The 13,266-nt window shown below is 46.3% G+C and overlaps 1 protein-coding gene across 2 annotated transcripts in view; it reads right to left on the bottom strand.

The window, feature by feature from the left end:
* Positions 1 to 13,266, bottom strand: part of LRIG2 (leucine rich repeats and immunoglobulin like domains 2) — a 123,682-nt gene that overhangs the window by 82,494 nt on the left and 27,922 nt on the right. For both annotated transcript variants that reach the window (XM_073587053.1, XM_073587052.1), the window contains exon 2: positions 4,009 to 4,080. In XM_073587053.1, coding sequence (XP_073443154.1) covers positions 4,009 to 4,080 — 72 coding nt within the window. The remainder of the gene's footprint in view (positions 1 to 4,008; positions 4,081 to 13,266) is intronic.

The raw sequence follows: 13,266 nt of genomic DNA, 5'->3' as shown, positions 1-13,266 counted from the left end.
CAGCGCATCGACCCCTATTGCTAGAGGATTGCGGTATTTCGAGACAAACTGTTGGACCCTTCTGTTCTGTCGCGACGCCAGGAGGTCCACGTCTGGAGTCCCCCATAGCCGGCATATCTGACGGAACACGTCCTGATGTAAGGACCATTCTCCTGCCGCTAGCCCCTTCAGACTGAGGAAGTCGAAGGCCGTGTTGTCTGTGCCGTGAATGTAAACTTCCGAAATCGCGGCTTCCGCCCAGCTGAAGGTTCTTGATTCCTCTGCCGATGCCCGGGGACTCCTGGTTCCCCCCTGGTGATTGATGTATGCCACTTCTGTGGCATTGACCGTGTGAATCCAGACTGGCTGATCCTTGCGGCAATCCTTCCCAATGTAGGAGTGCTGGAAAGACCACGGCTGGTTCTAGAATGTTGATCGACAGTGAGGTTTCTCGCCTCTACCATCACCCCTGAACCGCTAGATGACGGAATACCGCACCCCAGCCCAGGAAGCTGGTATCCATAGTTATCACCTGCCACTGGACAGGGGGACAAAGGACCGCCCCAGATAAAAAAGGGAGGAGGTCAGTCACCACTTGAGGGACTGCCTGGCCTGACTGGGAGGGAGGAAGGGGCGATCCAGTGAAGCGACGGATGTGTACCACTGAAGGAGGGTGTCCCTCTTAAGTATCCTGGAACTGAACAGGGCAAAGAGTATCGCCTCTGAGGCTGCCACCATCCTCCGCAGGACTATGACAGCGCGAAAGGATAGGAGTCGGGATTCTAGCTGAGAGCAAAATTCCCTGCCGGAGAGTAATCCACTTCCTTTCGGGAAGAAAGACCCTCGAGCGGCAGGTGACGATTAGCATCCCTAAGAACTCTAGGCGTTGTGTTGGCGTAAGGCAGGATTCTTTCCCTGTTGAAGAGCCAACCAAACCGGGACAGCGTGATTAGAACCGCAGATAGGTTTTCCTGAGCCTGATTGAAGGAGGGTGCTTTGACAACAATATTGTTGAGATATGGGACTAACCTCTGACCCTTAAAATGGCTACGATTGCTGCCATAATCTTTGTAAAAATTCTGGGGCTATCGCCAGTCCAAATGTTAGGGCCACCAACTGGGAATGCTGCTACTAGACAGCGCAGCGCAAAAAATCTTTGATGTCCCTGAAAAATGGGGTTGTGCAGGTAGGCGTCCCAAATATCTATGGAGCATAGGAATCCCTGATCCTCCAGAGGCAATCACCGGCCGGATCAATTCCATCCTAAAGTAGCGTAGGCTGACCCATTTGTTTAATCTCTTGAGGTCTAGTATGGGACGAACCGAGCCATCCCTTTTTTGGTATTACAAACAGGCTTGAGTAAAGTCTGTAAAACGCTCCTGCTCAGGAACAGGGATGATAACTCCTGCGCTGAGGAGAGAGTTGATTGCCACAAAAAAAACCTGAGGCCATGGCAGCGTCTCTTGGTGGTTGGGACAGAAAAAAGCGGCCTCGCGGAAGAGCGTTGAAGTCTGTCTTGCATCCTATGGTTACCACCTCCCTTACCCAGGTATCCATTACTGAACTCCGCCAGACACCTCTGCAGAAGAGAAGGCGGCCCCCTAGTGTGGGAGAGGGACTGGGAAGGGAGCTGTAATCCCTATAGGCGTTAGGCTGAAGAGGATCTACCTGGCCCCGACGTGGTAGCTCTGCTGTGGGAACTGTGAGGGTGCCATGAAGGAGAGGCCCGAAAAGACACCTTATTCCAGTCCTAGGCGCCTGCGATCTCTGTGGGCCCTGAGCATAGGCGTCTGCCACTGGGGCACAACGAAAGAGACCAAAGGATTGGGCATTTCGTTTGAAAACCTATCAACAAGACCTGGCCTGAGGGAGAAGGAAGCTTATGCCCCCAGTTGCATCTTTAATGATTTGCTCTAACATTGGACCAAAAAGCCAGGAATCCTGAAAAGGCAGATTGGTTAGGGATCTCTTTGAGGAAAAATCAGCCTGCCAGGCCCTTAGCCAGACTGTTCGCCGGATGGCTACCCTGTTGCTGGATACTTGGGCTGTGCAGGATGCGGCGTCCAAGCTGCCGATACCATATACTTCCTGACCCGAGAGATTTGGTCTGCGAACTCCGCTAGTTCTGCTGGCGGGGCCTCGGCCAATATGCCTTGTCTAAGCTGTTTGGCCCAGTCTGTAACAGACTTAGCTACCCAGGCTGAGGCGAAGGCCGGACACAATGTAGCGGCTGCTGCCTCAAAAGGTGGATCTTGCCAGGGATTCTACCCTCCTATCATTGGGATCCTCCAGGGGTGCCCCACTGGTGAGTGGAGGGACTGTTTTGGTAGAGAGTCTGGACACTGGTGGATCCACCGAAGGGGAGGAGGTCCAGTTGGTAGTGAGATCCCAAAACGGTTTCCCCTCTGAAACTGCCTGGTTGGGTTTTCCCTTTCCCTGGCCAGCACCTCCTCAAAATCCCTGTGAGTGGCAAAGACCCTGGAGGGGGACCTATGCCGCTTAAATGAGAGAGCCTGATCATCCGGCTTCGATGTGGCGTCCTTAATGTTAAGGTCTCATTGACTGCAGCAATGAGGTCCTGGACCATATCCTTGACGCCCTAGGCTGTTCTGGCCCGTACTCAGAACCCTCCTCCGAGCGTGTGTCTAAAAATGCCTCACCTGATTCTGGGAGAGGCTGCACCTGCTCTTTAGCAGTGGGTCTGCTGCGTTCTGAGCAGACTGAGGAGTACCCGAAGGAAGCTTGTTATTTCATGAGGTACATACACAATATTTAACGATGGTTGTCGACCCTCGGTAAAGAGCGGAGTGAGGGAGTAACAACTGTAGTGCAGTACTCACATCCCACGTCCTGTCCCCACCACAGCAGAGAGAGAGATAGATATGAACCGCCCTCTAGCCCCGTCTGGAACCTGTGGGCAGGGCCAGCCCCGGACTTCCTGGAGCACCAAGATGGCGCTGGTCCCGGAAGAGGACCCCGGAGGGCTGAGCCTACCCCGTAAGCTGGGATCTGACGCGCGCATGCTGGATGACAGCTGGAGCCAAGGAGTATAATGCCGCCGTGGAGGAAGGATTGGAGGCTGCGTGTAATCTGCATTCCATAAGTGCTTGGAAGCAGGTACCAGCTCTTAAAATAAGTTAGAGCCACAGGCTGTAAGCACAGGGTAACAGTGATCGCCTCCATAAATGCAAGAAAAAGAGCTTCTCTATATTTTTTTTTTTTCCAATAAAAAATGCTGCAGCCTTTTACCTTCAGCTCCCCCCGTGACGGGGAGCAGTTACCTGACGAAAAGATTGCTGTCTCAAATCTTTTTTGCAGGGCGTCTCACTCGACTATCAGGCTCTGGAGGGCGTGTGATGGGAGACGAAGGGCAGGACCAGATACGATCACCTGAACACGAGTCCTGTGTTAGGGGTTAGGGTCCTGCCCGTGGGATTCATGAGGATACAGGGTGGCAGTACACGCCTTACTCATAATCCCGGTGTGGGAATACAGATGTAGCCGATCTACTCTGTATCCCTCCATGGTTACCTGAAAAGGAACGACACACATTGAGGTAGGCATGGGTCTGCAAGAGACCCCTGTCCACCTCCTATCTAACACTAAGCAAAACTGATTGTCCTACAGCCTGTCAGAGGGGTGTATACTGCGAAAGCAACTTTTTTTCATGCATAGTGTCAACCTCCTAGTGGCAGCAGCACACACCCATGGTTTCTGTGTCCCCCAATGAGACGACAGAGAAAATGAAAATGCAAAACCAAAAATACCTCTGGTCTTTAAGAAGTTAAAGAGGTTATCCACTACTAGGACAACCCCTTCTTAAACTAAATGTTTGTCCCCGATAAATAATAAAGCCTATACTCCCCTCGAATGCAGTTTCCGCGGTGTCTGCACTCGCTCTGCCCCGGGGCTGTGATGCAGTGTTGTGACAAGTGACGCCAGTGCCAAATCTACCCACCTGACTCATGCGATAAACCTGATCCGCCCACAACGCAGTTATGCAGAAAAATAAAATGATATTGCACTTACACCTCCTGCAGCGAGTACAATTCAGGCACCAGGCTGCTGTTGGATATAGTCAACCAGTTGTGGCTGATCTCCCTAAAGCGGAAAAATAAAGTTGAATATCAGTCATGTGCTACAGAACAAGCTCCTGGAAAAATAGTAATATGCTCACTGCATTGCAATGTACACTGTATTAGTGACCACCGTAGGTTTACACGTCACCCAAGGCAAGGCCAACTATTTTCCTGCTAATTAATCATGTCATTTGAAACCATATATTCGAGATGCTCTCCTTTAGAAAACATTAGGATCACGCCACATTTTCTGCTTGTCAGATTTGGAATGTGATCGGAAACCTCCAGAGTTTCAGAATGGCCCCTATATGGGTGCCTTGATGAGACTTGGTACAACTCCACGTCAATTGGCCTTACCTAATGCTAGAGCAGCAAAACTGATCAAATATAAATTCCGTGTATGGATCGCAAATGCCAAAACGCAATGGGCTCTATTAAAGTGATTGCCCAACAAAGAAAAATATATACCGCATACACTCATGTATAAGCCGAGATTTTTCAGCCCATTCTCTTGGGCTGAAAGTACCCCCCGCTTATACACAAGTCCGCGCGGAAAAATCTGCACCGTGTGCACTGTGGTTTTTGTTTTCCATAGAATGTAAAGGTACTGTACACCGCAGCAAAAACTGCTGCGGATCCGCAGGGCCAGAACCGCTGCGGATCCGAAGCAGAATCCGGAGCGTGTGCACATACCCTAAGAGTGTCAGAGAAACATTTGAGAACACACAAATGACCACTGCATCCAATCACAGGACCAAACTAGTAGCCCAGTGACATTGTTCCAGAGCAGCCTGCTGGTAGTCACGTATAGCAAAGCTTTCATTTACCTTCTCTAAATCATTGATGCTTTGTAATTACAGTATATATATTATACACACACATTTGCCAATAACTTCCCTTGAAAAATGTTACATTTTTAGTCATTTATTTTTGTCTGCTACTGGTTCAAAAATATTTGATCAGAAATATTAAATATATTCAAAACCGATAAAATAATAGCAGTAGCCGCTCTAATATCTAAACTCTAACACCAAGCATGCACATCATGAAAGCCCAGGTATTGCTCAGTTTCCGTAGGCTCCATGCGATTCTCCTGCTACCATCTTTACTGTGATAATGAGACTGTGCGAGCCACACTCCTCCACCCGGGGCTTTCACTCTTCCTCTCCTCCTGCCATTTCCTGCTTTCACACATCTCTAATGCAAATGTGGTTTGTTTATAGGGCGAGGAGAGGGAACGGCCTGCGGAATTAAATGCTACTGCTAAGTGCGTGCGAGAGGAGCAAATTGATCTTGGTTTGCATCATTCGCTATTGACATGCTGTAAGCGAAGGGACTTCATTAATATTTCACCAAGCAGAACGGCAGGAATGATGTCATGAAATCAGTGCTGAATCTGTGTGATACCCCCGATTCCCAGCAGAGATTTTGGGCTAATGAAATATTAAACCCATTAGAACATGAATCGCCTTTCACCCACACATGCGCCCAGGAGTCCAGCCTAACACGCCGCTATATAACATGCAGGGCCAACTTTACAGCCTCATACATACTGCATTACCTATGAGATGATGTGGCTGATACAGTCGCTAAACATTAATATCTGCCACCTTTTACTGTTTCAGCATCCGGCTCACACACAAATACACACATTTACTGACAAGAACTGAAGGGATCTGCTGCTCAGGTGGTGACACTTCAGATCACACCAGTCATTACCACTCTCTTAGGAGCGATATTCCAGGCTGGGGTCAAAGGATTTACAATGTTGGAGTCTTACATTAAGGAGTGACAATTCAGAGCAAGCCAGCTGGTGAATACTATACCATGACCATCATAAATAATAAGCTTCAATGAAGGAATGGTTAGGGATTTAAAAAGAGCAATACCCTGTAAATATGCTCCAAAAGAAAAATCCAATGCCAAAATGGACACGGTGAGCCGAGCCATACACCAACGACATACAACCAGGCTTCGTCATAAAACACTTAGGCTAAGTGCACACGTTGCAGAAAATTTCTGCTCAAAAACCTGAATCCCTTCCCAGATACTGCAACTATTTTTCCGCGGCGTTTTTTGCGCGGTTTTGATGCGTTTTTTTCCGCAGCGGTTTCTAAAAGCTTGGGAGAAGCCTAAACCGCGGAAAAATCCGCAAAATTAATGTGCATGCTGCGTTTACCGCGATGCGGCTTTTTCACGGTAAAAAACGCATCAATGTGCACAAAAAGTGCAAAATCCATAGAAATGACTGTGCAGCTTATTTTTAGCGGTTTTATAGTGAAAACCGCGGTAAAAAAACGCTAAAAATACAAATACCCGATGTCTGGGCAGTCGAACCTGAACAGTAACACGGACTTCCTGGTGAAGTCCATGTGCGGTGTTCGTGCCCAAACAGCAGGTGTTCGGTACGGACGCCTAACTTTACTGTTCGGGCTCGCCCATCTCTGCTCAATATTACCAGTATCATGTAGAGATCAATTTGACCATGCTAAAGCACATCTGTCACCAGACCTCACAGACAATCATACATTGCCAAATAGATCATTTTGACTCGATGATGCACCCATGTCAGAACAGCCATGTAAAAGTTTTAATATGATCTCCGCCCACTCGGCCTGATTGACATCTCCTCAGTGTCAGAAAATCAAGAAGAACAGCATCCAATCCAGTTGAAAAAACAAAAATGCTTCTTATCTTTATTTTGCCCTAATGCTAAATATTTTTGTTTTTTCTCCCGGATTGGATGCTGTTTTTCTTGATTTTGTGGTATACATTTTTCCTATCAGGAATTTCCTATGGATTCTGAACGTGCATTCTGATATCTGAAGTGCTGTTGCTTTTGTGAACTCCTCAGTGTCATTCCTCCCTGTTGTGGTCCAGTACAAGCTACAGCTATCAGAAAGCCTGGGATGGCGGAGACTAAATATATCTAGAACGAAGAGCTTTTTCATTCTATAACTAGAGATAGAGAAAAAAAAAAATATATATCTATTACATTTCCTGCATAGAACAAAGCAGTTCCCATCTACTCCTTTTGAACAACTGCCTAGTGGAAAATCTGATCTTTTTTGCGCCCCGCTACTTGATCTGGAAGTCACCCGAGACAAGTCATAGTAAGACTTTTAGGAAAAAGTCTTCTTATCGATCAAAACTAGAGGATACGGGATATCAGAGCAGTAGCCAGAGGCTACGTACCAGTCTGCTCCTTTCATGATATTTTCAATTACCAGCCACTTTTCACATGGAACAAATAAAACATTCATTGCAGACCTCTGGCCATACTGAGCTGTCTTAACGCTGTATCTATATGTAGTAAAGTAAGGAATGGGGCTGGGGTAACAATAGCTAAGTGTGCGGCAAGGTATCGGGGGCAGAAAGCTCTGCTTACAGTCTCTACAGAACAATGTATGGGTGTGTGCACACGCCGCGGGTGTACTGTACCATTATTCCCAATGGGAAATGGAAACCGTTGTGCAGACGCTGCGGAATTTTCCGCGCGGATTATCTGCGGTTTCTAAACCGCAGAAAGAACTCACATGTCAATTCTTTCTGCGGATTCCGCAGCGGTTTCCCATCTCCTCCATTGTGGAGATGGTGAAACCGCAGGATAATCCGCAGGTCTTTTGACCTGCGGATTTATCTGCGGATTTTGCAAAATCCGCGAGGATGAATCCGCAGCAGATTCCGCAGCGTGAGCACACACCCTTAGGCTATGTGCCCACGTTGCGTGTTAAAACGCACACCAAAAACCGGACTCCTTCCCAGAAATCACGCGTTTTTTTCCGCGATTATGTTTGCGATATTCAAGCACTTTCCAAGCGATTTGAAGCGTCGCTTGGAAAGTGATTGACAGGTTGGTCACACTCGTCAAACATAGTGTTTGACAAGAGTGAGCAGGTTTTTACTATTGAGGCCGCCTATGCGGCCTCAATAGTAAAAGATAGAATGTTAAAATGCTAAAAAAAAAAAATAAAAAAAAAAATCGGGGTATATTTACCTTCCGGCGTCCCGCGCTGCCAACCCAGGCCTCAGCGTTCCCCGTAATGCCTTGCGAGACCTGTGATGACGTAGTCTCGCGTTGCTATAGCGATCTCGCAAGACCGCTAGAGTCACGCGAGACGACGTCATCACAGGACCGTGTCGCAAGGCATTACTGGGAACGCTTAGGCCGGAAATGCAGCGCGGGACGCCGGAAGGTAAATATACCCCGATTTTGTATTTTTTTATTCTTTTTTTTTTTACAGGGGTATGGTACCCAGGGCCTGGAGGACAGTCTCCTCTCCTCCACACCGTGGGTACCAACCGCACATGAGACGCTTAACTTCCCGCATGGTGGGCATAGCCACATGCGGGAAGTAAGCGATTCTCATGCATTCCTATGGGTGCGGAATCGTGGCAATTCTTTGCGATTCCGCACAAAAAATGAGCATGCTGCGATTTTTTCCGCGATGCGATTACGCCGCGGAAAAAAGCGCAGCATTAGCACAGCATGTGTGGAATGCCATAGGAATGCATGGGGGGCGTTCTGTACACGATTTCTAAACGTGTTCGCTGCGTTTTTGCGCCGAAAATCGCGGCAAAAACGCTTAAAAATCGCTAAGTGGGCACACAGCCTAAAGCTTCTGGCAGACAGCGGCTAAACCTTCAGCAGGCCGAGATACCTGAAAGCCCTCTTAATAGGGATTAACTAGAACCAGATGTCTGATCAGTGCATGAGGCCACACGGAGAATAGTGTGCAGTCTCTGCAGCGCTCTGTGCAGGAAGCAGACAAATATATGTGCCGTACAGCAACAAGAGCTAGACTGGAGAAGTGACAAGTATGAAGCATAACCTGGCTCCACTGTGTGGGGGAGGAGAGGGCTTAATACTTCAAAAACTAAAGGTAATTCCAAGCAATTTGCTGCAAGGAGCTGCACAATGAGTCTCAATTTTATGCAACAATTCAGACATGATAGAATTGTCACCTCAAGTAACCAGCAGCCATTGGAGGTCAAAAATACCAACTGCAGAAATAAGGAAACCCCTCAGGAAAGCAATGCACTTTAACTTATATGAGACATTTATCCCTGAGCCATCCACTCCCCAGTACTACTGTGGCACCTCAAAGTCTCCTACACATGTATATGGAGCCTCCCGACTCTCCCCGGGAAGATCAGGGTACGGCAATCTAAAAATCAAACATCCCATCCTTTTGTTTCCATTGACACGAGTATATATCTGCCTTAGAACGCACGTTTCCTGCTTTGTTACAAAAATAATTTAAAAAAATAAAAAAAAATTTGAAAATCATCATAAAAACACTACTTCTAGAAGACTGACATACTCCAGAGCTGCATTCACAATTCTGCTGGCTTAAGAGCCAAAGGGTACGTGCACACGCTGCGGATTGCAGTGCGGATTTGGCCACGCGGATTTTGTAAAATGTGCAGGTAAATCTGCAGGTCAAAAGACCTGCGGTTTTGCCCTGCGGTTTTTCATCTCCACAATGGAGGAGATGGCAAAACGCAGCGGAATCCGCAGAAAGAATTGACATGTCAATTCTTTCTGCGGTTTCAAAACCGCGAGGAAAAATCCGTACTGTCTGCACTGCGGAACCGCAGCAGAATCAGCAGCGTGTGCACACACCCAAAATCTCCTCGCAGGCCTCGCTTACAGATCTTTAAAGGGAAGGTGCCATCCAAAAACATTTTTTTCAGCAATTGAAAAAATGTAAAGAATTAATGTTTACATTTTCTTAAAAAAATATTATTTGTTTTTAATTATGTAAAATATGAAAAGTAATTGTAAAAAGTTTGGCATTTCCACTTGTAATCACTAGGGGGAGCAGCTACTGAAATTTGGCACAAAAACCTAGTGTACAACTAGCTCCCATTACTGCCCTGCAGTAATTATGGGTGGAATCTGCTGACATGGGTGTGATGTCACTCCACTCCTCCCCTTCTGGGTGTTTGCTAAGGGAAAAGAGGATGACATTTAGGAACACAGTGAGCAGCCATTTTGATGGGCCTGCAATGTTACTGACTGTCTTTGCATGTAAAGTCTGGATCGGAACAGGTCATCAATCAGCAGAAATGTTTCCTGGATTTCTGTGGAGCAGACAAGAAGACGGTCCATCCATGTGTATAAAACACAGCGCTCTATGTACAATCCCTGGCACCGAACAGGGTGCCCCCCATAGACCAGCACACTGCTCTCCTGAAATACTCTGTGCTGCTGTCACCCTGCTCCTTCCACCATACATCAGGCCCCTGTCGCCTCGCTTTCACACATCGCCAGGACAGGATCTGCGGTGAGGAATGGGGTCTTCGGTCACCGAGAATGGCAGGCAGCAAGGATTCTGGGAGCAGGGTGACAGCAGCACAGAGTATTTCAGGAGAGCAGTGTGCTGGTCTATGGGGGGCACAGAGGGAGATATATGGGGGAGGAGCAGGGTGAGAGCACCACAGAAATCCAGGAAACATTTCTGCTGATTGATGGCCTGTTCTGATCCAGACTTTGCATGCAAAGACCCCATTCCCCTCCTCAGATCCTGTCCTGGCGATGTGTGAAAGCGAGGCGACAGGTGCAGTCCGGGATGACCCTGGGAAGCAGGATGGGGGGAAATGTAGCCATACAGTAACGATAAAAATGAGACCCCTCTCTTCAGCTGCCTCCCCAGCCCTCCCCTGACTGCACCTAACTATTACCCCTGACCCGTGTGCAGGTGCTCAGCCAGAACCACCCTAGAATGGGTCCACTTTTAGAAGATAATACTGCCATAGTGTTCTCACATAATACTGCCATATACTTCACACATAATACCGCCATATAGATCATACACTACCACCATGTAGATCACACATAAAACCAGCAGGGTGACAGCAGCACAGAGTATTTCAGGAGAGCAGTATCACACGGGATAGGATTAGATACATGGCTCAGCAGTCAGTACCACACGGGATAGGAATAGATACAAGGCTCAGCAGACAGTATCACACAGGATAGGATTAGATACACGGCTCATTTGTCAGTATCACAGAATAGGATTAGATACCCAGATCAGCAGACTAACAGGATAGGATTAGATACACAGCTCAGCAGTCAGTATCACACAGGAGAGGATTAGATGTCCAGCAGATTGCAAAGTGTTTTGAAAGAGCAGGGAGCAGCTCCTCCTATGTTTTGCAGGAGCAGCAGCTGGTCGGGTGTTTTGGAAAGAGCAGCTCGGTCTCCAGGAGCTCGTCCTGTATCCTCTCCTGCAGCTGGTATGTGCAGAGTGAACATCCAAGCCGTTATGCTGGAACAGTACAGCATCCAGGGCTTGCAATAGAGTGTAAATGGAGCTAAAAGGAAAGCACTGGGCTCTAATAAGATGGCGCCTGGCCACACCTACAGCTGTGAATTGAACTGCCCACAGAGGCGTGCCCAGTTCACTCCTGATGCAGCTGCAATGATACAGATAGGGGTCGGGAGCCGACTCTTGTCTCTTATGCTCAGGGACTGCCGTAAATGAGCATGGAAAGTGTCGTTCAGCAGCGAGAAAGTTAAGATGGCAGCCCCCAGTGGCTGCATTAATAGTTTAAAAAAAAAAAAAAAAAAAAAAAAAAAAAAAAAAAAAAAAAACACACACCACTGAGTCAAGCTTAGGGGACAATATCTTTTTAAACCATTTTCTTTTTTACATTAAATTATGAAAAAACACGGCACCTTCCCTTTAAATCAGGAAAATTAAAAGCCCTGAATCATTTGTGTTTGAGTTGTTTTTAAGTAATTTATTTTTTGTCTTTTAGATTTCACAAGTTTTTCTTGTATTTAATTTTTTCTTTTTAGTCTTGTAGATTTCGCTACAGTTTTTTGTTTAAAGAAATTTTTTCTTTATTGTTTTGAAGATTTCGTTATTCTGTTTTGTTTGTTTTTTTAAAGTAATGGTTTCTTTTCTGGCTTGTAGATATCACTTTTTTTTTGTTTGTTTGTTTTTTACACGAAAATTCTTTAAAATGGAACATGTGCTTTGTTAATTTTGGGGAAAGTCAAAGCACCCTTTTCCAGTATTTAGACCATTTTATGAGTTTTTAAGCACAAAAAGTCGCACACAAACTAGTGCAAAAATAGGCATACAGAAAATCAATTTGGGGGGGAACATTTGTACCAAATTCTGCCACATTGACAAACACTAGGAAACTAAAAGGACAACTTTAAAACAAATGCAAATCATTTGATTTTTTCACTAAAAAAAGGAATAGCCAAAAAATTGGGCAAAAATGCAATAATTTTGGCCCAATATCATATGCTGCATTACTATAGGTTCAGATGCTTTCCATTTTACATTACCAGCAAAGTAGAAAAGTCAAAGTTCTCAAACACGCAGCACTTGGGCCCCCCAGAGACTGGCTCTCTGCACCCCGATACCAGTACCAGCCAGAGGCAGACGACTGACGCCAGCATGTCCGTCGGGGCTGCGCTTGATGTCACTGCCATAAACCTCCCTGACTGTGGAGAGGAAAGGGGACGCCGTTTGCTGATGAGGCGAGGTCAGGTGAAAAAACACCCTTTTTTTTTTTTGCTCCCATTTTTATGTAAATTTTAAGCTGTGTTTTACAGTACCGGAAAAAGCTATGAGATTTCAGAAATCTCACGCACACAATTTTTTCCTGACCCGAATTGGAAAACTGCTGCGTTTTTGAAAACTTCAGTATGTCACTTCTTTCAGCGCGTTTGCAGCGATTTTGATGCCTCATGTTTTTTGAGTGGGCACCAAATTATCAGCATGCACAAGAGCTAATCTAAAAAAGCAGCAAAGACGCAGCAAAACCAGCTTTTTGTAAGCAGCTTTACTGCCAAGAGAGGAGGTTTCGCCTGCAGAAAAATAAAATGCAGCAAAAATTCAACGTGTGAACAAGCCTAAGAGGCGAATTGTAAAACAATGTTAGACGAGGTTATATATCTTTGTATATTGCCTTACTCAGTGTTGCTTTAAGACCCCAACACAAAGTACATACACGTTAGAAGTAAAACTCAGAACACACAGATTTGGTATAAACAGCAGGCATACCACGTGCAGCGTTAATAACTACATAACAATCAGGCATTGGAACATCTGCTCCCAATTTTAGGCAACTCCACACCATTTGTCCGGATTTAGCAGAGCTTAACAATACCGGGCCCTCATTTTTTAAACATTACCCTGATAGAAAAATCTGACCTTTGGCAGTACAAGTTATCTAACTA

The sequence above is a fragment of the Dendrobates tinctorius genome, unplaced genomic scaffold, assembly GCF_039654945.1.
Source record: "Dendrobates tinctorius isolate UK_male_01 unplaced genomic scaffold, ASM3965494v1 ptg000098l, whole genome shotgun sequence".
NCBI lineage: Eukaryota > Metazoa > Chordata > Amphibia > Anura > Dendrobatidae > Dendrobates > Dendrobates tinctorius.
The sequence above is the reverse complement of the archived record's forward strand: the minus strand, read 5'-3'. Positions and strand labels throughout refer to the sequence as shown.